The following is a 26,663-nucleotide window of genomic DNA, read 5'->3' on the forward strand; positions in this document are numbered from 1 at the left end:
TCAGATGCACTTTAAGCTGAAGAAGTGAACAAACAAGCAGACACAGAACCAAGCAGATTGTGGCCCATGGAGTTCTCCCTGTGTTTCCTTAGAGAGCCATCTCAGGGCCTCAGATAGCTCAAAAGATGCCCTCTGAGGTAATGTGGATATTAGCCAAGCAATGTACTTAGTCTTTGTCAGACAACATTTTTCCCAGAGATTGTTATCTCTTGGTTTGTCTGTATCAGAACAAGATGTATTCTGAGAGAACAATGGTAACAGAAAGGTAGGTATAGAGCTTGTTATCTGCAGACATTGGAAGGAAACTGGCCTGCTTTCAAAAATGTTTATCCTGTAGCTCTTACCAACTGTAAAAGTGGCTGAGCAGCACAACTGATCTTCTGGAGAAATCAAAGTGTTTCAGCCAGTGAGCATTCCTCTTGGTGACTATTTTAATCTTATACTTGTTCCTGAAATGTACGTGGCATGACAGAAAACTCAAAGCTCAGTAAGTCTATTTGTAGGCACAGTTTGTGGTCATTGGGAGTGGGTCTGCAGCTGAACCTCATCCCCAGTGGGTACAGCTGTGAAGAGCAGGTGAGCAGCATTGACAGCAATGAGCCATGGAGTGCTCAGGTGCACTGAGCAACCACCAAAGGGAAAAGAGGGCACACAGGGGCACTGCATTAACAATGAGGGGTATAAAAGGTTGTGCTGAAGAACAAGAAGGGTAGATGCTTGTAGTCTTTTGGTGTGGTATGGTGTTACTCTGTTTGGGTGAATGCTTAAAGCTTTCTGAAATTGTGTGGTGATATTCTGTGTATTGTGGCCACCTCAACTGTGGCATATGCTGCAACAGCTATTGCCCTTTGGATTTGTGCTGGCTGTCAGGTGCTGATCTGGTTGTATGGTTCCTGTTCTGACACATATGCACGTGTATACTTATACAGGCACACATCCAAATTCTGTTCCTTCTGTTCTCAGAGAATGGTTACAAGAGTCCAAGGCCTGTATAGGCTAAAGAACAGGTAGCTGCATTTACCTGGCTATTGGGAGAGAAAATAGAATCATAGAATGGTTTGGGTTGGAGGGGACCTTAAAGATCATCTAGTTCTAGAGACACCTTGTATTAGACCAGATTGCTTAGAGCTCCACCCAGCAGCTTTGGTTGTGTACACCCCAGCAGGGCTTGTGTACCTGTTGGGCTCTAGCTTTGAACAACTCCAGGAATAGGACATCCACATCTCCTTTCATATAAAAATATATACTTTAGTTATTTCACAATAGTCTGCTGTTTGTATATTCTCCACAGCTGAGATGCTGAAGTGTCTCAGCTCTTTCACTGTCCATTCACTTTTATATTTAACAATTCAAATACCAAAGTACGGAAGAAAAAAAAGAGTAAAGGTTGATGTAATCCGTCTGTTAGTTTTGTCTTTGCAGCAATCTTTTCCCTTCCCTAGCCAAGCCTGGAAATTAGGGTGCACTCTGTTTTTAGTGCACATGATATTTAAAGCTGAAACCTTTTTGTTTCATTGTGCATAAAAATGAAAAAGAGTAGTGCTGTGGTTCACTTTTAAACAGCCAGGATTTCTTGTCAAATAACAGAGTTGTGGTCATGCTGTAGGCATTTAAATCAGACAGTTCATGCTTCAAGTCATGCATGGCTGCTGCTGTGTTTCAAACTGTCCCTTTCACCAGTACACTGAAATGTCCTTCTGTGTCTTGGCTACACAGGTATCCTTCAAAGGTATTCTGGTTAGGAACAAATATTTAACCAAGAGAAACTTCAGGGCATTCTCTCAGAGAAGGTCAACATTACTAGAATGTGACAGTTGTTGAACCCTGTGAATGTTGTGACTTTGTTCTAGCTAGAAAGAAACTGCAGGCAAGGCTGATAGCTAGAATCTTGTGTAGACCAATTTTAAAAGGTAGCTACTACCCAAAAATAGCAGCAGGTTTAATGTGCTTTTTTTTTTAAAGATGTGTTAGCTGTTCTTTATCAAACTTGGAACAACCTGAGGCTACTGTGACTTAAGCAGGAGCTAGGTCAGCTTGTGCATTATGTTCTTTGTTCTTTCTGCCCCTTGCACAAGTGTAGAAACAGGTTCAAATACAGGCATCCAGCACTGAGAAGCATCTGCTGGTAAAAGCAGAAGTGAAAATGAGGGAACAGGGCAAGTTATCAGAAAAATCTGCTTTTGCTGGTGCTGGCCCTGGTGGTATGGTGGTTAATATGTGACTAACAGGAGAATTAAGAGCCTTTTGAAGAGAAGAATGTAAAACAATGGCTATAATTCTCCATAATGGGTATGGATATTTTATGCATAGTTATATATGACTTGTGCTTGCATATATATTAACTTTTCATGTCATAGATACAACTGCCTGTAGGAACTCCTCAAATCCCTAACCTGGGCTATGTAGTAAGCTTTTTATGGCACAGGTTTCTCTGTTACTTTCTAATCTTAGTTTGGCCTTTTGCCCTTAAAAATTGTGTTATTTTATTACAGATCAAATATCAGTCAGTGTTAAGTCTTGACTGTATGAAAAAGAGCTGAAAATTTCCCCCAACGCTCCCAAAGGTACTGGCTAGAATATGTAACAGAAACAGTGGAAATAATTAACCAGAACTACCCATACTAGGATCCAAGGTACGCAGAATTGCACTCATTGTTCTGTTGTCCTTGTATGAGCTGCTGTGCCTGCTTTCCTCGCACTGATAGTTCTCTAGGCTTGGAGATTCAATTACTCCGATTCCTTGGCCTGAATCCTACTTCTAATGGAAGTAAGCGACTGATGGAGTCTGATTAGCAACTGGCTATTGTCAGTGCTTACATCCCTTACCTTGCTTTCTGATCCTCCTCACCCTCTGAAACTCCTGCCTTTGTAAAATGTGGGTTGTATATCTGTGTGCTACCAAAATAAATACTGCAATTCTTCCTAAAGGTGTGTGCTGAAAAAAATACAGAAAATTTGACAGCTTGAGAGAGACTTTCCATAAGACAGAAGTCCAAGAGTCTTTGAGTTAACCATAAAGTGTACAAGTGAAGAACTCACTGCTGCTATCTGATTCCACAGATCAATGCAAACAGGTAAAAAGGATGAAACCAGGAACAGAAACAAGCAAACACCGTGCTATGCTGTTGCCTGCTTTCCTTCTGGTTCTATGGGTTGTCAAATATGAGTCATAATGGCAAAATCAGTTTATAGGCAAAAGGTTTGACAACTTACCTATTCTTTCACCATGTTTTCCTTATCTTGCATCATTATTTTGGGTTTTGGATAAAAGGTAAAACTGTAAGTATCCTGGGAAAGTATCACTGTATGTCTACTCTCTTCTGATACTGATTCCATCTATGGCTAGATGGAGCCATAGACAAATACAGCATAAAACTTACATAAGTAATTTTTAAAACCTAATGTACCCTTTTACATAACAGCTTTAAGGAGTCAGATTGCTAGCTCTGCAACTGCATGCAGTCAGAATGGTGATTAATTTACTCGTAGCGTACTTTACTTCTAATATGTAACCCCGCTGTCAAACCTGCACATTCCTTGCCTTGGATTAATGGACATCGGTCATGGCATATTGATCCCTTCCATCACAGGTTGCTGATGCTCTGCAACTGTTCTGCAGTTTTCAGTGACAACTCGTGGCTTCCTGCTGCACCATGTCTGCACATTACAGGTGAAGATACCTGCCAGTGGGATGCCATTATACAGTGCAGGCAGCAGGTGACTTCAGTGAGTGATTCAGTGAGGCACCTTCTGAAGAATCAGTTGTGAGCTCTCCTTTGCCCATCTTGAGATGTTTCTGTGAGGTTCTTTTTTAAGAGCAAGGCAGTAAGTAGTGATTAAATTGCTGTAGTTAAGGACATTTTGTAACACTGCCTTGAGAGACAGGTGCAAGCATTAGTTGGCATCAGTGCTTATGCTGGTATTACCTAATAGCTCATTTGAAATTCAGGTTTTGAAGAACCACAAAGATTGTACAATACAGGTTATATATAACTTGGGTGGGAAATGTTCTGGATATGTTAATATTTTTGACTAATTCTGAAACCTAGTTTCAACAGAGGAAATTGCGTAAAATGAATCCAGAGTCAAATGGGGGAAAAGGGAACTTTTATTGACAGCACTATTAGAATGAAATAATTATTGTGCAGTTCAGCAGCCAAATTATCATTCTCTATTTTCCTTGTTTTTGTTCATCTTTCAAATGGGAACAAGCAAGGGAAAACTTGATGGGTTAAGAACTTCTAAGATTTGGGGAAAGTAAGCTTGATAAAATAGACTATTTCATATGGAAGGGACCTACAGTGAGCATGTAATCCAACTGCTTAACCAGTTCATGGCCAGCCAAGTCAAAGCCTGGTATTGAGGACATTGTCCAAATGCCTCTTAAATACTGTCAGACTTGGAGCATCGACCACCTCTCTAGGAAGTTTGTTCCAGTGTTTGACCACCCTCTTAGCCAATAAATGCTTCCTAATATCCAGATTAAACCTTTCCTGGTGCAGGTTTGAACCATTCCCATGTGTCCTGTCACTGGATACCAGGGAGAAGAGCTCAGCACCTTCATCTCCACTGAGCAGCTGGTGAGGCTGTGTTTGATGCATCCCCAGATGCCAGGGCACGCTGCTGACTCCCACTGAGCCTGCTGGCAATCAGATCCCTGTCTGCAGGGCTGCTTTCCAGCCACTCTCCCAATATATACTTGTGTCCAGTGTTATTCCATCCTAGATGCAGAATCTGGCATTTCAACTTGGAAAATCTCATCCCATTAATTGTAGCTGAATGCTCCTATCTATGTAGATCACTCTCCAAGGCCTCTTGTCCCTCAAGAGTCAGCAACACCTCCCAGTACCATCAGCAAACTTCCTAATGGTACATTCAACTCCTGCATCCAGATTGTTAATAAATATACTGAACAAAACAGGCTCTGGAATTGAACCACAAGGAATACCAATGGTATCCCTCAACTGGTGCCAGTTGCCAACTAGATAGATGTAGCTCCATTCACTAGAACCCTTTGAGCTCTGTCTTCAGCCATTTTTTTTCAGAACATTTTTTCCCAGAACACCATGAACCTGCTTATCCCACAGTTGGGCAACTTGTCCAGAAGGATGCTCTGAGGGACAGTATCAAAAGCCTTAGTAAAATCCAGAAAGAATGTGACCAGCAGGACCAGGGCATTGATTGTCCCCCTGTACTCAGCACTGGTGATGCCTCAAACCCTGCATTCAGTTTTGGGCCCCTCACTACAAGAACAACATTGAGGTGCTGCAGCATGTCCAGAGAAAGGCAGTGGACCTGGTGAAGGGTCTGGAGCACAAGTCCTGTGAGGGGGAGCAGCTCAGAGGGGAGCTGGGGTTGTTTAGTGTGAAGACAAGGAAGCTCAGAGGGCACTTTATTGCTCTCTACAAGTACCTGAAGTGAGGTTGTAGTTAAGTGGGATTGCTCTCTTTCCTCTGGTAGCAAGCAACAGGACAAGAGGAAATGGCCTCAGTTGTGCCAGGGCAGGTTTAGATTGGATATGAGGAAAAGCTGCTTCACTGAAAGGGTGGTCAGGCATTGGAACAGGCTGTCTGCGAAAGTGGTATAGTCACAATCCCTGAAAATGTGTGGATATGGCACTTAGGGACATGGTTTAGTGGTGGACTTGTCAGTGATGGCTTAACAGTTGGACTTGATGATCTTTGAGTTTTTTTCCAAGCTAAATGATTCTATGATTCTATCATTTCTTTTAGGATGTTTAATCACATGACCTTGCTTTTTTGTGCTGGGGAGGGGTTGAGGTGGGGTGAGACGACTTCCAGAGAAGCTATTAAATAAGGATATTAGATACTTAATGAGACCTCACTATATAGGCAAGAGTTTTTACCAAATAGGAGTAATCTCTTCCCTACAAGAGCATTTTTTATCCCTTCATTCTAGTCTTTTAACTTCCTCAGTAAATACAAGTGGGTTTGTGCTGTCTGTTCATAGACTTAAAATATTTTTCAAAAGCCTGGATTAAATGTTATTTGATATTGCTATACAAGCTACTCCGTGAAACCTCTAATTCGAACACAGCTTTATTTTTATGTAAGTTTTAGAATTCCAGTAGTGTCTCTCAAAATTTCTGTTTTGAGAATTCTGTACAGCAAACCTAAGCCAAATGACAACACGCCTTCCGTATTACCAGACCAAATCACCCTATTGCCCTGAAAAATGGAAAATGACCACTTAATGTGCATGCAATAAGTATACCAGTGTAAACAACTCCATAATGCAGTTTTGCCCAGGGTATCATGGTCATGCTGGTTAACTGGGGCTTATTTCCATGTTCTTCTGGTTTCAGTTGTGATTGCTGATGATGTTACTATCCCTAGCTGCTTCTCTAGCTCCCTTCATGATAGGTGTTTTTTTTTGCCTTTAGGTCTTTTTTCTCAGCTCTTAGGAATCCAACCTAGTTTCAGAGATTGATGAGAAAGAATCTATCATTAAATGCTGGAATAAGTGTGTGTTGGGTTTTGGTTCATGTTTTGTTGGTTGGTTTTTTTGCTGATTTGGTTGTTTTGGTTTTTTTTAGGAAGCAACCTCTCCTTCCAAATTTCTGCTTCTCTAACCAACATAGGTTTGTACACAGATGGCCCTAGAGACTGAAAGCATTCAGTTGCACTGAAAGTAAAGATCAACATCAGCAAATATGTTGTAAACTGCAGAAGTCTATGATGAAAAGCTTTCTTAAAATTTTTTCAACTTAAATAACTGTCTTGAGAGAGAGTACATTTTCTTCCTAGTAACTGGTGCAGTGCTGTGGTTTCTGGATTCAGTATGAGAATAGTGTTGACAACACACTGATGATTTGGTTGTTACTCAGTAGTGCTTACCCTAAGCTGAGGGCTTTTGGATTTTCCATGCTCTGCCATGAGGAGTTGCACATAAAGGTGGGAGTACAGCCAGGACAGGTGATCCAAAGTGGCCAAAGGGCTATTCCATACCACAGAACCTCATGCCCAGTATTTAAACCAGAGGAGTTACCTGATTGCTGCTCAATGATGGCACATTGTGCATCACTTTTTCTCTTGGATTTTATTTCTCTCTCTCCCTCCACTTATCATTATTATATTATTTGCTTTTTTAAAAAATTATTAAATTATTTTTATCTCAACCCACAAGGTTTACCTTTTCTTTCCAGTTCTCCTCCTTACCATGATGGGGACTGAGGGGAGTGACTTTACAGCTGCATGGTATTTATTTTGTGGCTGGGATTAAACCACAACAATAACCGATTTCATCTGCACTGGGATATGCAGGAGAATCCTGATATATGGTCCTTGAGACCCTTCCTAGCTTCTCTGCCTAAAGCATTTGTTCTGAAAGCTACGTATCTTCTACTGCTCCACTCATCTCTAATGGATAACTTGATGTCTGAACTAACAACTTATTTAAATGCTTATTGGACTGAGTCTGGAGATCACCTTGTGAGCACAAAGGTAGGTATGTCTTTGATTATTTCTCCGGTTAGTGATTGGATCTAAGACTCTAATGGATAAACTCTGGAGGACCCAGTTACCAGAAGGTTCCTTTCCTGCAGCTGTACACCTTGCTTTATGCTATATACCTTGTTTCCTGTGTGCAGCAGCAGAAGTGCTGGTGTCTGTATCTACCTAGCTCCATTTCCTGTTAGTTCAGTAGCAGAACCTGCCCCATGTTTGCCTAGTGGATGGTGAGTTGCAGCTCTTAAGGCATGAGCACAGTCACCTGCACCTTCTGTTCACTCTCCTCAGAGACTGAGAACCACTGGGCTCAGCAGGGGCTGTTTACATGTGTGAGGATATGAAGAGCAACAGACAGGCATAAAGTGCTGGTACCTGGAGCTGACAGAGTTGCTCTGTTTTGGTGAGAGTGTTTGGTCCCCATATTTTGTTCTATTTTTCTCCTAACCTATCAACTGTACTGCTGAGCTGGTTTGCATACACTGTCTGTTTCTGGATAATGTTTGTTCACCAAAGATTTTTATTTCTATAAAACCATTACTGTGTTATCTGGTCATCCTCATTTATTCTCAGAATTGTTATCTTAAAAAAAAAAGTGAAAAATCAAAGTAGCATTTTTCATCTTTGGTTACATAGAACCAGTCGTAGTGTATGCTCAGGTACCTTGGAGTGGCCAGATGGTGGAGACTTCTGTAATTGCTTGTTAATTTTTAAAGCAGAAAGTGGAGGAAATGAGATTTTTGGTGACTTAGAGAAGAACTTGACTTATTGCACTGTTCTTTCCTGCTGGAAAGAACAGGTCCATGCAAACCAAACAAGCAGTGGTATTGGTGTGGTCTTTTTCTGTCTGCTCAATGACATAATCTTGTGAGAGCTTACACTAACTGAGATATTGTTGGTATTAAATTTGGGTGAAAAGTGTCTGGTCAAACATCCTAATTCATAAGAAAGAGACCAAACTAACATGATTAAATCCTTTTAGTGCCTCATTTTTTCAGTTTTAAATATCTTGAAGTATTTATTAGGAAAAGAGAATGCAGCTCTATCTTAATGAAAAAAAATCTATTTTTCTTTGCCCTAGTTTAACAAAGCACTGAAACACAGCCTTGAATCCTTTGGGAATTGCTTAAGGACTCAGAACTGTAAATTCCATTATTGAGGATTTAAGAGTAGATTAGATAACCACAAGAGGTCATAGTTGCATCACAGATATAAAGAGAGGAGGTCATATTTGAAAATCTTTTCTCTTTAGAGGAAAGCTGCCAAAAAAAAAGGTTGTTCTTAGTTCATGGAAAAAAAATGAGCTTGACATGTGAATTTCCAATGTGAAATGCATACGAAAGTAGGCATGACACAAGAGAAAAGAACAGTTTGTTAAAGGGAAGAGAGTACAAATTCTGCTTTGTATTGGGCTGTTTGTAGACTTTTTAAAGTGGTTCTCAGCTTGCTGAAGACAATCCTTTTGTAAATCCATCTATTCCACAAGATTAGCCAAGGAATGAACTTGATCCTGGGTATTTCAAATGGTATTTTGAAGATTGATTTGATATCTCATCTGGTTGTCATACCTTCTGCATTCTAAAGCAGTTGGCTTTAGAAATCTAGTATGGGCAGCAAAAGGAGCCATTTTCACTGTCATTTCACTGTTAATAATCTTCTGTTGTTTCTATATCTTGTGGGTAGATCACACAAATAAGTTTCTTCTACTTTATTTGAAATCTGTTTGCAATACATATTTCAAATCCAAATGTGGAGTGGCAAAATACCAGAATCACTTTCTGACTAAATAAGCTCCTACTAGGGTCAGATCATCCTTGTGGTCTTCAACATATTCAGGAGTGCTTGGTTTCAGGCTTCTGCATCACTGCATGTACCTGTGTCTCATTTACTAGCAACAGTAAAGTATTGCCAGAGGTTCACAGCAGCCAAAAGAGATAATGCAACTTTCTTGTTACTGGCAGAAGAGGATGAAGAAGAAAAAAAAAAAAAAAAGGGAAGGAAATAAAAAGAAAGGCATCTATTGATACTGATGTTTTTGGAAAGGTGTGTCAACACTTTCTGTGGTTTCCTGTGTCATCATCTGCAAGTGGTAGCTGAGTCTTCTGAATGGTGGATGCTCCCTCCTAAGCAAGGGGAGGACACTCCCTGACTTTTTACCAAAGCAAAGCAGTGACCTCTGATCCTCAGGGCTTCATTATCGAAACCTTCAGCTTCCCTCTTCCGTGTCTTTCAGAAACTGATCATCTTCCTCACTGCTGAGAGGGAGGAATGAACACAAACTTCTCACCCTGAAAGGCTTGGCAGTTCCTGCATTTTCACTGTAACTGTTTGTCAGCAGTAATTCTTCTTCTTGTGGATGCAGACACCCTGGAAAATGTGTTCCTGTTTCTCTGCAGCTCTGTCATACAAAAGAGCTAGTGAAGGAGCTACATGTGCTACATTTTTAACCCTCCTTGTGGATTCATACTGATGGTTGTTAGGTACTTGGAAATGCAGATGTGTTCTCATGTTTAGGACTTAAATTCAAAGAAGCAGATGCCTAGGAACCCATTGGTGTACAGAAGCAAATATTTTCCTAGGAGTGCAGAGTCCTCTTGTTTAAGAGGTGCCAGTTCCCATGCAGAGCTCTGGTACCACAGAACCATTACCACACCCATGTGCAGCACAGTTGATATCCCCAGCACACTTATGGTAAAGCTGCAGTAGATAAGGTGCTGTGCTGTATGTGATAGCAGGATTGTTGTGTTCCATTGGCTAATTACAGAGGCACCTCATCCCTGGTTCTAACAAAACTACAGTGTTATTTCATATGTATTGATTTAATTTCTTTTCTGTTTCTTTTTCCTTATTAGCCCACTTGCATGGAGCTGCCAGAGGAGCTGTGTCAGCTGGCAGACATGCAGGAACTGAGAAGGGAGAAAGCAATAAAAGACTACAGAATGAAAGAGGATGGTCTTTTGATCCAACCAGCCATGGAATTTAATAGAGAGAAACAATCCACAGAAGGATAGAAACTACAGAGATGATTGTGATTGCTTTCCCACAAAAAAAAGCAGGGTCTCAAAACACATCCTTTAACAATCAAGGATGTACTTTGTCAAAGCAGAGCTTGAAAATCAAATTCATGTGGTAAAATCTGTGGGAGGACCTTAAAATGACCTCAAGCAGGCTGTATGAATTTAATTTCTGACACAGGTGATTTGATGAGCTTAGATTGGGTGTTTGAAGACATCCAAGTGAAGAAAGAGTCTATTGCCCTTGCAGAGATTTCAAAGAAAAGCTCCTAACTTTACAATGACAGGTAATTCAACATTCCACTGTTGAATGGAAATAATGGTGGTCTGTCTTTTGGAGGAAATTCCTGCTGTGTCTGACTGTTCTTCTCTAGGTCTATTTTTGAGATCCATTCTTTCTGAGAGCTATTTTTGATTTTAAGAGTGACTTTTATTTTTCTTGCACTGTTAAAAGATCACCTTCTTAAACTGTATTGGTTGTTACTTGTTGCAGGTATGTAAAATTCTCATTAGAGCAGCTTCCTGCTGGAAGTTGCAGACCACCATCACCACCGTTGTTTGCCAGCACTGCCGCATCCAGCTCAAGTGGATAAGGCTGCAACACCACTGTGCTGTGTGTAAAAAGCAGTTTAGGAGGCATAGACCAGTCCCTCCCCAAGCAAAATAAAATATTAGGGCAAAACTACTGCTCTACCACAGGACAAAATTAATGTAGGCCACGCCTCAGAACAAGTTTTCTGACATATTGGTGAACACTGATGAATGTAGAATAGGGAAGAATGGATGAGGTACAAGGTCACCATGCCAACCAGATTGCAGTCCAAGAACAATCTGGGCATCAGGCTGCAAAGGTGGGAATAATAATGACACCAGCTTGGAAGGGATGTGACATCTGCATGTGAGTACATGCCACTACCTGTTTGAGTCGGTTTTCTTGGGATGTAAATTGGTGTGACTGCATTTATGATGTATCTGCACATTTTAAAAAAATATTTTTTGGGGGAACATAGGTTGGTTTAGGTTGGTTTTCTGGTGTCTTGAGTTTTTTTACCTCTCCCCACAAAGTACTAGAGCAACAGTATTTAAATAGGTCTTCATTTGAAACTGTAAGTCAGACTTGCTCACTTGGCAGAGTTGACAGAAAAACTGCCAAGGTTTTCTTTGTCATTAAACTGAAGGAAGATTTTTCCAAACAGTCCTGGGTTATCACCGATCAGTGGGGTACAGTGTGGAACATGCAGGCTCTTTCATCAGAGACAGATCAAGAGCACTTAGGTTGTATCTCCACAATCAAAAATATCTGGGTTCATGCAGTCCTATTACCAGACAGAAAATAGTGATACATCAGGTAAGGGAAAGAGGGAGGGAACAAAAGCTGAGAGATGAAAGCACCAAGTCTGGGATATAGCATGGAATGTCTCTACTGGATACAAAGTAATTGCTGAGGCTACGCTTCTTGATAAGAGAGTAAGCTGCTTTCTCAGCCTCTTCCAAGGGCTTGATCTCCGACTAGAACGGCATTATCATGGAATAAGGATTTCCAGAGAGGGACTTCACAGTCCAGTTGCATCTGTGCCATTATAATGATTGAAGTAGCAAAACTTTCTTGGGTAAATATAAGTACCACTTTCCCTTTGGTTCTCTTTTGGGAACAGCATGAAGAAAAATATATTGGAGTGGAGTCATCACTCACTGATGCAAAGATTAAAAATTACCGTTATTTTCAAGAAGAAAAAAGGTTTTTTTTTAACGGTCCATCAGCCACAGCGACGCTGCTCAGTGCTAGCGCTGAGTGTGGTACTGCCATGTAACCAAATCACGCACGCCTCCTGAACAACGCGATTCCTGGCGATTCTTAGGGGTACAATTAGCATCACTAGTTAAGGACAACTCTAGTGAAGTTTTACTGGAGCAATTGCCATAATCTTATTTTTATATCCTAGCAACTGTGTGGTGGTTTAAGCCCAGCTGGCAGCTAAGCACCATGAAGCTGCTCCCTCCCGCCCTGCCCTAGTGGAATGGGGCAGAAAATCACAATAATACTCGTAGTTTAAGATAAGAAGAGTTTAATAATTGAAAAAAAAAGGCAACAGAGTAAATAATAAGAATGATAAAAAGGGAAAGAAAAAGAAGTGATGCACGATACAATTGCTCACCCCACGCTGACTAATGGCAGATTCCCTTCCTGAATCCAGATCGGCCTCATTTCCTAGTAGCTGCCCTCAGTTATACTGGGCATGATGTCCTGAGGAATGGAATATCCGTCTGGTCAGTTCAGGTCAGCTGTCGTGGCTGTGCACCCTCCCAAGATTTCTTTTCCTTCTCAGTGGCAGAGGATGAGACACGACAAGTCCTCGGCTTAGGATAAAAACAATTTAGTAAAACTCAAAACATCAGTTTTTTGTTCTGCATGCAAAAATCAGTACTGTCCCAGCTACTGAGGAATTAACTCCATCCAGCCAAAACTACTGAGCGCTGGAGTGACATAGCTTAGTCACGAAATACAGATTTTTATCGCTATGCAGTAGGTGACATGGATTAATCATCCACTTAAGGGTTTGCTCTAAGTGTACTGGTTAATGGGTTTTGGGAGGCAGCGGTGCTGAACAGCTGGTGGCCACACCGTGTTTACGGTGCAAAGCATGGTCGCAATTAACCTTCGGGCTTATTTCGTCCAGAGCTCCTCTAACGCAACTCGTAGCGCATGACAAAGCGAAAGCGGCAGAACGCACGCAGCCTCACCAAAGGCCCCCACGTGTTAAGCCTGGCGGCGCCCCGGTTCCAGCGCCGCCAGCCCCTCATCGCTCTCGTCATCTGCGGGGCTGCCAGGCCGGCACAAGCTGCCTGGCGGCCGCGGGCGGCCTCCGCGACGCGCACACGCGCCCGGCACCGGCTGCCCCCCGCCCCGGGCCCGGGCCGGAGAGCGAGCGGCGGCCGGGCCCGGCCGGCGGCGCCTCAAGGGCGAGCGCGCGTCACTTCCGGGACACACCCGCCTCCCCGCGCCAGCATCGCGAGACCCCGCCCCGCCTCGCGCGAGACTCGCTGGCTCACCCGGCCGCTTGGCCGAGTCCCTTCGGCAATTTCCGTCACCGCCAGACCCTACCAATCGGCCGCAGGAGCGCATCGATGAGCAAGGGCCCCCCGCGGGGTCCCGGCGGGGCCGAGCCCCGCCGCGCGGCCGTGGGGTCGGTGCGGCGGTCACGGCGGCGCGGGCGGGGCGGCGGGGCCCAGGCGCGGGGCCGGGGCGGCGGGGAGGCATGCGGGGTTCGACTGATCAGGCCTGGGTATGGCGCCTCTCCTCCCCCCCGCCATGGCTCCCCGTGTCCCTGCTCCTCTCCTCTCAGTGAGCGAAAGTGGCCGCCGCCGCCGTCCCAGCGCCCGCAGCCGCCGCCTCCTCCTCAGCACCAGCGCGGGCGCCATCTTGGCGAGGCAGGAGACGGGAGCGCCCCGCGGCAGGAGACAGGCAACGCCAGCCCCGGCAACGCGGGGCGAGAGGCCGGGTGGAGCAAGCGGGGGAGCGAGCCCGGGAGACACCCCCAGCCCCCCGCCGCCGCCGCCGCGTCGCCGCCGGGCCCGCTACCCAGGTGAGCCACCGCGGCCACTCCGCAAGGGCACGCCGGGCCGGGGCCACTGCAGGCGGCAGTGGGGGCGCCGGCCGGGCAGGCCACGGCTTCACCCCCCGCGCCGACCGGCGGCCGCAGCAGCCGGGCCTCTTCTTAAAGAGACAGGCCCCTTCCCCGCCCTGCCCGCCGGATGCGCCCCGCGGTACCGGCGGCCGTGGAGCCGCCGTTCCCCCCCAGCCCCCGTCTTGAGCGGCGGCCGGGCCCCGCCAGGCGCGGGGGGGGCTCGGCGGGGGGGGCGGGGGCGCCGCCGCGCACCTGCCGGCGCACGTGCGGGCGGTGGCGCGTGCGCGGGCGCGGGCGGGGGGTGCGGGCGGGCAGGGGGAGGGGGCGCGCGGCGAGGGCGGCGGCGCGGCCGGGCCGGGAGCGCCGCGTCACCGGCGGGAGCGCGCGCCCGCCGCCTGCGGGAGCGCGCCCGCGGGAACGCGCCCGCCTCCTCCCCACCCCACCCCCCCTTCCACCGGTGCCGTCAGAGCGCGGCCTCCGCCCCGGGAGCCGCGGCCGGGCCGGGCCGCCCCTGTACGCGAGGCCGCGTGGCGCGGCTCTGCCCGCAGAGCCCGGCGGGGCGGGGGCCCGGGCCGCCCCAGCGCTCCCGGAATAGCCACCGGCACCTGCAGGAAGGGGCCGCCTGCCAGACTCGTGGCGTTGTTGATGGAAAGTGTCTCCCGGGTGCCCGCGGAACGTAGTTCGGTGCTGCGTTCGCGCTGCTGCGTGCGCACTTCCCTGAAGCTGCGCTGTAAAGTCCGCTCCTGTTTGACTGCAAACAGGTAGCCGAGCACAGCTTCTCTGGGTGACTCAATACAATTTCTGTCCGTGATTATTAGAGTTATCCGTTCTGAACGCTGTTGCCTGTCTTCTGTGGAAGATTTCTCCCACTGCGGTGTTGCAGATAATAATAAACTCCTTTGTTTTTGCCTTTGCATGAAGAAAATGATGCAAGTCATGTAGTTTTTTTTATAATGAAATGTGTATAATTTGGATTTTAGTTTCCTTTCTTAAAAACAAATCTGCATGGATTTGCACAGCACATCTGATAAGCCCTGTGTGTATATGACCAACATGTTTTTTAACTTAAACCATTCATTTCTGTTGTCGCTCCTTAAGTGTGTCGTGACACTGAGAGGTTGGTAAGATAGTGAGGGAAAAGGAGAAAAAACAGAACTGTAGCTCGAACTTTTTCCAGGGATATTGCCTGTAATTCTTCTCTTGTTCATTTCTCACATGTTGAAGTTGCTGAAAATACTGCCTCCCAATTCTTGAGGGTTCAAATAAGCAAGTTCTGCTCCATTTGTGTATAACTAATAAGCGCGCTCTTTGACAGGCTGGACTACATGCTGGATTGGGTTAGATGGCAAAGTTCTCTTAGAGCTTTTTTTGAACATAGTTCCCTTTTCGTGGTCTGGGGTAGAGGGAGTAAAAACCAACCAAAACTGCAAATATCCATGCAGTTGTTATTTTGTGTGCACAGAATGGCAAAGTGTGAGGGTAACTGTTGCTGCTGCTGTGTAGAGCAGAGTATAAATGCATTGTCGGAGGCCTCCGTGAATACTATTAACTGCTCTTTTGGGACAAGAATTACTCTAATTGAACAATTAAATTGTTAGGTTTGTTTTTCTGCTAGTTTAAACTTGGAAGCAGAGCTCTGACACGCCTACTTATGTGTTCAGTATGCTTGAAGGTATTCTGCTGTTTGCTACATATATGCTTCTGATACACTGCTGTATAGTTTTTCTTTTAAATAATAAATTAGGCCTTATCTGTAACTGGGGTTTTTTTTGGGAATTGGAAAGTCCAGAGGCAGTGCCCTGCTGGCTCTTCTCTGTATTTAAAAGTGATTAAAAGGCGGAACACAGATCACTGAAATGCTGTCTCATTCCTTGGAAAACAATATGAAACCATACCACAAAAGCAGATCAGCAAAGTAAAGCATCTAGTTTACCTGGATTTCATTACTCAGAAAAAGCAATTAAAATGCCTTTTTTTAATTTCAAACTCAGATGGTGTGAACTCAGAATTTAGTTGTATATGCATTAATTTTATTTGTTCATATTGAGGTTAGTGGAGGCTTTAGGTTCGTATGAAATTTTGTATTTGCTTTTTGAAAAGCCATAGTGTCTTATATATCCCAGTTATATTTAAGACACTGCCATAAAAAAAAAAAACCCATATGGGAATTACGTTTTGCTTTAAAATGTGGTCTATAGCTCTGGGAAATTGTTAGTGTAACTATGCATTTACCAAAGCAAGGTAAAATGAGTGGGGAAAGGAGAGCATGTAATTATCTTTCAAACAAAATAGTTCAGGTTTTTTATACCACTACTTTTTTTTTTTTTTTGTATTGGAGATTATATGCATTTAAAGAAGTCTGACAAAAATATGCCTAGCTGCTATTACTGTGCTAGTCTGTGTTTTCCACACAAACCTTGTCTGAGTGAATCTTCTGTTTGGAGATACAGATATACACACACACACACACATATTTATTTATTTATTTATTTATTTGTGTCAGGATTTTTTCTGGAGATATTACTACTGGAAAATATCACAGCATTAACTGTTCTGCTGCTTCAATGAGACCTGTATGTCTCAATTCTAAATTTCTTGAAGAAGGCAAAGTATTTTATGGATTTTCATACATTTAGAAAATCTTTCTTAATAAGTTGGTGTGGAATTGCAAAGCACAAAAAACCCATGTGTGGGAAAAACCCAGAAAACTGCTAAAATTGCAAGGCAACTAAGGTGTCATAGAAGACTGTTTTTGACCTGTTTTAATCCTTATATGGATAAAACCTTCCATGCTATAAATAAAAGAGGAGTACATACTTTCTGTGATTTCAGGTTTTTGTCTACATGGATGTTTTGTCAGTGTGCTTGCGTTGATGGGATGGAGAAGAGAAAAGAAGCTGCTTCTGTGGGCTGAAATACTGGAACAAGTATTGGTGCTCACCTGCCACCTGGTCACACTTCATATCCATGCACTTCGTGTATGGCTGGCGAGACTGAATTACTTTTACTTCCCTGATTTGCCTTGCTAAGAAGCGGTACTGTGCATTCGCTGCAATCCAGTACCTTGTACTTGTATGGCAGCTTGTGTCTGTGTGTGTGCCCTCAGATAGGAGTGGAGCTGTTATCATTATTTACTATGATGGTTGATGTTAGTCATAAAGAGCAGAAAAACTCAGGAAACTCGTGGATGAAAAAGTACTGCTTCATACAACTCTGCAAAGCACGCCCCATCCAGCTTGCAGCTAGGCACAAGAGCCGGATTTTGCACTTAGCACTTAGGGGGATCCTGTTTGATGCCAGTAAGAAAAGCTTGCTGGACTTCCATTCAGAAATATGCACTGGATATTTGTTTAAATTGGGAGAATCTGCTTTTAAAGCTGAGCTGTTTCAGGAGACCATGGTTTTGCTGTTTGTTTGGTGCAAGTCAGTGGGCATAAAATTTAGAAACTTTGTTATAAAACCTAGCTGCTCTTAGAAGATGTCCATGGAGGGTTCTTCTCCAGTGTGGGGTGTTTGCTTACTGACTGGGTGCTATAAATGGGCAGACTTGAAAAAACAGGAGTGAGGGAAGAAACCCCACACACCTACATTAACATTGAACTAAGCAAAGGGATTTAAAATAGGATGAGGAAGGCTCTTTCAGGACTGAACTTAGATATTAAAAAAATACAATACTGTTAAAGTTATTTGCATGAAGTTACTACATTCCTGCTGATATTTCACCTGTACTTTTAATAATTTAGTGGCCCATTTGATGTAATTAAATGGCTTAAGTGTGAACTTCTGATTAAGAATGCTAGAAGATTCAAAGTGCCAGCCTGGCAATGCAGGAGCTATTTATTTCCAAATGCTGGTTTTCTCAACTGTTAGATCTCTAGGGGAGAGGAAGGGAGAAAGCAAATAACCATTGAATTTGATACTGCAACTTAACATGAAGTTGGTATATATCAGTAAGATAAGTCATAGTGGCACAAGGATTACTCTGCAGCTTCTGCTCATTTTGCCCCTGTAACATATGAGTATTTACCTAAATGTTACCATCAGTAATGAAATCTTTTTGAAAATCTGTGTTTTGTCCTTAAACTGAGTAGAAAAAAAGGATAAATTTGTTTCAAAAATGTGAAAGAAATGTGGAATGAATGTCATCACCATGTAAATCCACTGAAGCAGTATGCTGGGGATGTCGTAAACAGTTACATACAGTAGTGGATCAGGCTGTGTGCCTCTCGTTTGTTCCTGTCTTCTCTCATTTCAGTGTTCAATCAGTTTTTGCTATTGGAAATCTTTGTTTGTTAAAACCTATAGTGAAAATGAAAGAATGGAGAATGAATTATCTGTCCCTTAGCCTTCTGTATTATTACTTTGATCAGCAGAGAAGCACTCTGTGATTGTCAGCATATATATAAATGAAAGGCTGAATTAAATGTCTGAGTTATTCACTATTCAGTATGCTTGTGTAACACTAAATTTCTTTTGGGCGTTGTAAATATGTTTTAAGGATATTGTTAAGCTCTCCTGTACTTATTTGTTTATTTGGTAGGCAGGATACAGACTAGTAACAGTTTTGAGGACAAGAGTAATTCATGTTGTATGTTCAGGAACCTTGTGGAGCAATTAAAATAGGAAGACAGGGAGAAGCCTGTCTTTTTATATGGGTGAAATGCAGAGGAGTTATACTATGTCAGGTCAAGGAGAACTTTATTAAATGTGGAAATGCAAGGTTGAGTTTTGGGAATGTGGTTTTCTGCAAATAGCAGACAGGTGAAAGATGCCATGTTTTTTGAGTTAACTGTATTAATATAATACATGCCCTTGTTGATGGATACATTTTGAAATTGAATGACAAAAGGAATCACCATACTTTTTTGCTATGGTACTATGGAGAGATTTTTGCTCTTGTAATATATGTCATTTTTATTAGTGATCATAAGGAAAGGAAAACCCCTTTCACCTTTGAGGTGTTCTTTTCTACCACCTCATGAATGATCTCTTCCATTAGAGGCACAAGTTTCATGTTTCGTCTCATTTTTTAAGCCTTTTATTTAATTTCTTCACAGAATGGGTTGTCAAGCATTGGAACAGGCTGCCCAGGCCTGCCCAGACTCAAGAGGTTGAGTCACTGTCCCTGGAGGTATTTAAAAGGTGCGTGGATGTGGCACCTGGGGACATGGTTTAGTGGTGGACTTGGCAGTGTTGGATTAGCAGCTGGACTTGATGATCCTTGAGGTCTTTCCCAACCAAAATGATTTTGTGGTTCATTTTGTGTCTTCCTCTCTCTTGGAAGACAGTTCTTGATTTTAGTTTTTTGTTTGGTTGCTTTGGTTTCAAATGCCTGTTAAGCATTTTGACATATGTAGATGAAAGTTGCTTGGAAAACGTGCATCTTACTACCCTTTATCATAGGGAAAGCTTTCAGGTGGTGCTAAGTTCTGCTGGAAATGAGGATTTGGTGACAGTTCAGTCATTCAGCTGCTGTCTGGTATGCAAAGACCTAATATGTAGAAAGCTTCAGTCTAAAAATTATTTTTAGCACAGAGCTGTTACCTTGTCTAATGAATTCTGGTGTGTTATTCTCTGGATAAGGATGTTAACTCAAGACCCAGTATTTATTAAGAAATAATATAATTTGCTCTTGTTCAAACACAGCCATTAGTCTTAAGATGAGAATCACTTACCATAGTTTATTGTTACTTTGAAGTTCTGAATTTGTTCTGTAATTTTGGAGGATAAAAGAGAAGGTTAGATGTTGGGGTTTGGATGTGTATATGTGACGAGAGAACAGCTTGAAGATTGGATACTCAGTCTGGATGTTCACTTACATAAGCATAAAACAATTTAGTCACTTTAGTCACTGTTATAATAATTGAACAAATATATGTCTTTCAATAAATTAATATGAAGTTTGCTTCAGGTTTTGTAGTATTTTTAAGAAGTGATAGAAACCAGAAGAATCCTTCAGAAGAACAATTAATCTAAGTCTGACTGTTTTAATTTAAGCAACCTGTTCTAGTGAGAAGTGTCCCTTATGCTGCCTATGGTGGGGGTTGGAACTAGATGTTCTCTAAGGGCCTTTCCAACCTAAATCATTCTATGATTTTTGTCTTCCACCAGAAGTAAAAGCTTAAGATATTTATTTATTTGTTTGTTTGTTTGTAAATATTTAAGATCTTGACAGCAGTTTGATTTATACAGTAACACTCTGGCTTTAGAAATCACATTCCTTTCTCACTATTATTTTAACAGTGATGGCATCTTTTGTAGTCAAAGAAAAGTAAAATTTGAGTTGACAGAGCTATTAATGTAACAGTAGTTATGATGTCCTTTGTATTTGAAGGAAGAGAAAAATGCAGTTGACAGAGCAATTCAATGTTTTGATACCTTTGTTTCTAGAGTATGTAGTATGCAAATATTGCAGGGGGGTGCATTTGGCTTTATTAAGAATCTTAAATCCAGAGAACAAATAAAAAAAAATCAGGTGGACAGTTTCTACTAGTTGAAAAACATAATGCTAGAATACGTTCTACATTTGTAAATATTAAAAAGTATGTTGCAAGTTGCTTTTTATGTATTTTTCTTTAATAAAATAACAGTTGCACTTTAGAAGGAAAAGGTTTTGGCCAAGTATTTGTAGCTCATTTGCCAACACGTAACACCTGTATTTTCAGTGCTGAAAGAGCATTGCTGTAAGGTAAAGGAGAAATATTAGAAGTATTCAGTAGACTACAGCTGTGAACTGAATGGTAAAAACAACAGAGGAGCAATATTTTTAGTAGTTCTTTCTTTTTGGAGTCAGTTATTATATATATATGCCTTCTGTTCAGGGATAAACATGTTATCTTTAATAATGATGAAAGCTTACTTTAGTTGCTTGAGGACTACCATCATAATACTTTGAATTTCTATGTCAGCACTTGGATTATCATACTAGGTTAAAACAGTGCTTGTTCCTATCAAACAGCAACCAACAAAGTCATAAACCAGAAAACTAAGAATCTCGTTTGTGGCTGTGGTTGTACTGTGGTGGAAAGTTGAATGGCAGTTTCTGTTTGTTTATTCTACCTGTTAACTGCAACCTAAGCTTTTGCCCAGAATTGTCTTGGTAGATCTGTCTGCTCCCCAGGTTTGCTCCTTTCAGAGGAGTTGTGGTGCTGATGGCCATTGTTTCCTTTTACAGCTGTGTGTTCAGAGGTACCTGTGCATGAGGAGAAGTTTGTTCTATGGCCTCAGAGCTGGGTGCCAGGGAGGATGGCAGCTGCTCAGAGCTGGCAAAACCCCTCTACCTGCAATACCTGGAAAAAGCTCTGCAACTGGATCAGTTCTTACGACAGACGTCTGCCATCTTTAACAGGAGTATATCCAGGTACCAAAAGCTTTTCTACTTGCCCTTGGGAGTGCCAAGGAAAAACAGGCATTTTTATAATATAGTTCCCCACCAACACCATATTAAGAATTTATCAGTGACTCTTCTGCTTTAAAGGAGGAAAGGAGGAGGAAAGGAGGAAAGGTCACTTGGATTGCTCAGCCTAGAGAAGAGGAAATCTAAAAAACACTATTAAATTTAATAATAAATCTAGCATTAGCTTTGAGTTCTGAAACAAAGCTTTTCTGATTTCTTCTCTCTGATGGCCACTGACAGGACCTGAGGGGATGGTATGAAGTTTTGTCAGCAGAGATTTAGGTGGGATATTAGGGAAAGGTTCTCTATCCAGAGGGTGGTTGGGCACTAGAATAGGCTCCCCAGGGAAGGGGTCACAGCACCAGCCTGACAGATTTCAAGAAGCATTTGAACAACACTCTCAGGCACGTGGTGTGATTCCTGGGGACTCTCCTGTGCAGGGCCAGGAGTTGGACTTAAAGGTTTTTGTGACTCCCTTCCGACTTGGGATATTCTATGATTGTATGAAAGATTTTGGACTGTGCTTCTCTCAGTTCATAGTGAACCATAGTGTGCTACCAGCTCATGTATGAATTAGTACAATGTTTTAAAGCTCTTTTTTTTTGTAGCTGAGTGGCCAAAACTTTCTTTGTCTGCAAAAAGTAGAAAGAGAAAGGGCTGAGTATATTTTCAGGGACACCTACAGCCTTTAGTTCTAAAAAAAATGGAAAGACTTGTCAGATGCAGAATTTGTGTAAGTTGTAGCCATGAGGCATCATCAGTGTGTGTTTCTGTCCCAAAACAATTGCATATTTAATTCCATCAGTGTTTCAGAATTGCAGAGTTACAGAACTGGTAACAGAATGGGCAACAGATAACAGATATATTTATAAGCATGTATTAAGAGCCACAAAAGGATTAGAAAAGGTGTATCTACATTTCTCATGTGTCACAATGAATATGACAATATTGTTCTTTGGTTTGACTTGCATAGTTCATGCTTCTAAAACTAGACACCTAGTTAAAGACTGGAGGTGCGGGTTGATAACACAGCCAGGCTGATCTCATGATTAACTATTGCTAAGGGGTTAATTGGGAAATTATTAACAGCAATATTTCTCATGTGTAAAATCACATCCGAATCTGTCTCAATTCTCAAACCTTTAGACAAATGCCCATATGTAAGAAAGTTGGATGGGCATCTTCTCTTCTGAATATTTTCCTGTCATTGCCACTGTATTATGGATCTTCTTGCAGTGATGAAAGTGAAGATGGATTGGATGACAATCCTTTGCTGCCTCAGTCTGGGGATCCCCTGATGCAAGTTAAGGAAGAGCCTCCAGACTCCTTGCTTGGAGAGTCTTCTGGAGCAGGGAATTCTGGGATGCTGAACACACATTCCCTGAATGGAGTACTCCAGCCAGGTAGGCATGTACTAGGTTGAATCTCTGCTTTCTTTGGGTTAGTCTGGAAAAGCATTATTTCTTAAGAACTTTATTTTTTATTTTTTCTGTAAACAGAACCAAAGTCTGAAAAAGGGAACTTGTATAATTTTTCCAAACTGAAGAAAAGCAGAAAGTGGCTGAAGGTAAGAATGTTGGAAAGAAATGCAGCTATTGTGGAATCTGTGAATAGAGTTACCCACTAGCCATTCTCAGTCATTTACCGGCAGTCCTGGCTAACCAGGGGGGCCCCAGTTGACTGAAAGTTTGCAAACATGACAGCCATTTGCATGAAAAGCTGGCAGGAGGGTGTAGGGAACTACAGACCTGTCAGCCTGTCCTTGGTGCTCTGTGAAAGATTATGGAGCAGATCATCTTGAATGTCATCACACAGCATGTGCAAGATAACCAGGGGATCAGACCCAGCCAGCATGGGTTTATGAAAGTTGGGTCCTGCTTGACCAACCTGATCGTATTCTGTGATAAGGTGGCCTGCCTAATGGATGAAGGACAGTCTGTGGATGTCTGTCTAGACTTCAGTAAAGCCTTTGACACCATCTCCCAGAGCATTCTCCTTGGCAAGGTAGCTGTTTGGATGGGTGGCTGGTTTACCAGGTGAAAAACTGTCTGCATGGCTGCCCAGACATTGGTGGTGATCCCCAGGGCTCAGTACTGGGCCTGGTCCTGTTTATTGTCTTTATCAATGATCTGAATGAAGTGATCAAATGCATCCTCAGTTACTTGCAGACAAGTTGGGTGGGAGTGTTGATCTGCTGGAGGGGCAGGAAGGCTCTGCAGAGGGACCTGGACAGGCTGGATCATGGGCCAAGGCTGATTGCTTGAGGTTCAACAAAGTAAATGTCCTGCCCTTGGGTCACAACAACCCCATGCAGCACTACAGGCTGGGGGAGGCGTGGCTGTAAGGCTGTTCAGCAAAAAAGGACCTGGGGGTGCTGGTTGACAGCAGCTGAACATCCAGCAGTGTCCAGGTAGCCAAGAAGGCCAATGGCATCCTGGCCTATATCACACAGCAGCAGTGTGGCCAGCAGGACCAGGGCAGTGATTGTGTCCCTGTACTTGGTGTCCTGGTGAGGCCACACCTCGAACCCTGCGTCCAGTTTGGGCCTCTCACTATAAGAAAAACATTGAGGTGCTGGAGCGTGTCCAGGGAAGGGCAATGGAGCTGGGGAAGGCTCTGGAGCACAGGCCTTAAGAGAAGCAGCTGAGGGAGCTGGGGATATTAAGCCTGGAGAAAAGGAGGTTTGGGGGGGAATCCCTGAAGGGAGATTGTAGTGGGATGAGGATGAGTCTTCTCTCCCAAATAACAAGCAATAGGGCAAAAGAAATGGCCTCAAGTTGTGCCAGGGGAGGTTTAGATTGTATAATAGTAAAATTTTCTTCACTGGGAAGAATGGTCAGACATTAGAACAGGCTGCCCAGAGAAGTTTTGGAATCACCATCCCTGGAGGTGTCCAGAAGGTGTGGGAATGCAGTTTAGTGGTGGACTTGGCAGTTAGTTTACATTTGGAATCTGAATTACTTTTAAATTAAACTAATCTATTTTAAAATGTATTAAATGGAGATTTGGGACTCGACTGAAACTTTGTTTTTAAATTGAACCCAGTACAGGGTCTCAGGATGGCAGAAGAGAGTGGAATGGTGGCTCTATGCTGTCTTTGCCTTTTCACTGTATTGTAGCCATCTCAAGTTAGCAAAAACATGTTGCCAAGAGGTTGAACAAGAGCCAAACTTGCAGAAACCCATGCAGGTAGAAGTGGTAGAATAGTGGGACAGACTACAAATGGGGTAGGGAAGCACCTGCAAATGACACATCATAAAATACCCCTGCTGTTATCCTGGCTTTTCTCACTGCTGCTTTTCTGAGACCACAGACAAAGTGGACTAAAATGATTTAACTATCACAAACTAACAGAAAACGACTTTCCTCTGAATCAGAAAATGTGTATTGAATTCACTGCTATACTGGTCTGCTCCTCAGAAAACTATTTTCTATGAGTCATTTTAGATGGACACTTTCTTAGTGCTAAGTATTGTTGGGTGAGACCCACACGCCTTTTTTAGGTATAGGCTCAAGAGTGCTTTGCATAAATAAACAATTCAGCACAGGGACTTAGGATTGTTAAAGTAGTTCCCATTTATTTTTGTTAGAGTATCCTTCTGAGTGATGATTCCAGTGACACAGATTCACCAAGTGATGAGGATGGAGAGGAGGAAGAAGAATTTTCTCTTTCAAGGGAGGAACTTCATGATATGCTGCGATTACACAAGTATAAGAAATTGCATCAAAGTAAATATAGCAAAGACAAAGAGGTAAAATGTCAGATTTTTTACATTTTCTTGATGTTTATTCTTTCCTTTAACTGCTCTTATGTTTTTGTCAAAACTCATAATTTTGTGAACTGGAAAATACACTGTTTGGTAGACAGTACCTGCCTAACAGCACTTTTAGTCAAGGGTTATTTAATCAATTACATGCATAGAATGAAAGATGCTGTGAATGTGTCAGTAATGTATGTAGCTAGTACTGGCACATGTTATATATGACTTCCACAGTGTTCTGTCCCAGTCACTAGACCAAATACTGGGTGTTAGAATGCAAGATATGGAATATGAAAATGGAGATGCTGCAAGTTAAATTCTAATATAGGTAGTAGCTGCTATTCAACTGTATTTGTCACCTTATTTTATAAGGTGATGTTTACAATCTTTAAAGGGAGTGCCTAGTTTACTACCTTGTAATTTTGTGTCATGATTTGAGGTTTTACTTGATTTTTTTTCTTTCTTTTTACCTTCTTTTTGTTTGTTTTTGATTTTCTTTTGATATTATTTTTCTTCCCCTTCGAAGAAAATTGTCTGCAGCATTCTTGCATTTTTCTTAATGGTAAGCCAGATTCCATGGCTGCTTTGATTCTGATATTTCTTCAAATTATAAGGGCTTTTGCAGAAATGTTCACTGCTGATTTGAATTGCAGCAGAAAGTCTTAGATGAAGGAGGTTATCCTATTCTGTTATGTGAGAATGTGTATGAAGTTAAAATTTGTCTTCCTATTTCATATTCCTTTCAAGTTTCTCCAGAAGAGTGAAGAACTATTTTCCCACACAGGTCTTTGCTTCTCTCTACTTCTTTCCTTTGTTTACTTGTGTAGCTCTGAAACAATATTGTGTTAGCTTCTTGAAATATTGCATAGCTACACAAACATTCATACACCACATTTTTACACTGTTCATAATTTTGTTAGATTTTACACAAATACTTATTTCCAGACTTGTACGAAATAATACCCAGTGAAAATAACCAGCGAGTGTATTGTAAGATTAGCAGTGTGCAGTTATGGAGGGAGAGGAACATATATCAGAAAAGTTTGTTTATGCTTGTGATCTCACTTTTCAAAAATCTTCTATTAATTTAGAAGTATGCTTAGGTTTTGAATAGTTAATTTCTGAGCAGTACTGCCTTTAATTTGCCTGTTCATATGTAACCTGTGTGGAGTTCTTCACTACTTCATTTGAATAATGCTGGGAATATACTGGCAGTTTTCATCATTTAAGGGAAAAATGCTGAGGCAGCTATATTTTTACTTGACAGTCTGAGTGTTCAAGTTGTTTGTCCTTGTGGCAATCTTATAAGTGCCTTTCCTTTAAACCCATCCCTTTACATCCTTTGGAATTATAAAGTAGAACATGTATGTAATTTGGGAATGCAGGCAAATCAAATGTTA

At 42.3% G+C, this 26,663-nt stretch overlaps 2 protein-coding genes and 1 long non-coding RNA gene across 4 annotated transcripts in view; all 3 read left to right on the plus strand.

The window, feature by feature from the left end:
• Window positions 1-26,663, plus strand: part of OIP5 (Opa interacting protein 5) — a 273,973-nt gene that overhangs the window by 46,906 nt on the left and 200,404 nt on the right. The window lies entirely within an intron of this gene.
• LOC137475784 (uncharacterized) lies at window positions 5,056-10,483 on the plus strand. Its single transcript, XR_011000077.1, has 2 exons — window positions 5,056-9,509; window positions 10,319-10,483. It is a non-coding gene; the product is annotated as an uncharacterized lncRNA (long non-coding RNA).
• Window positions 13,485-26,663, plus strand: part of INO80 (INO80 complex ATPase subunit) — a 66,117-nt gene continuing 52,938 nt past the window's right edge. The window contains exons 1-6 of one of the 2 annotated variants that reach the window (XM_068193475.1): window positions 13,485-14,064; window positions 19,164-19,248; window positions 21,281-21,466; window positions 22,739-22,905; window positions 23,002-23,069; window positions 25,093-25,254. In XM_068193475.1, coding sequence (XP_068049576.1) covers window positions 21,324-21,466; window positions 22,739-22,905; window positions 23,002-23,069; window positions 25,093-25,254 — 540 coding nt within the window. In that variant the 5' untranslated portion in view covers window positions 13,485-14,064; window positions 19,164-19,248; window positions 21,281-21,323. The remainder of the gene's footprint in view (window positions 14,065-19,163; window positions 19,249-21,280; window positions 21,467-22,738; window positions 22,906-23,001; window positions 23,070-25,092; window positions 25,255-26,663) is intronic. The other variant, XM_068193473.1, reaches the window with a different exon arrangement.

This window comes from Anomalospiza imberbis, chromosome 6, assembly GCF_031753505.1.
Source record: "Anomalospiza imberbis isolate Cuckoo-Finch-1a 21T00152 chromosome 6, ASM3175350v1, whole genome shotgun sequence".
Lineage (NCBI taxonomy): Eukaryota > Metazoa > Chordata > Aves > Passeriformes > Viduidae > Anomalospiza > Anomalospiza imberbis.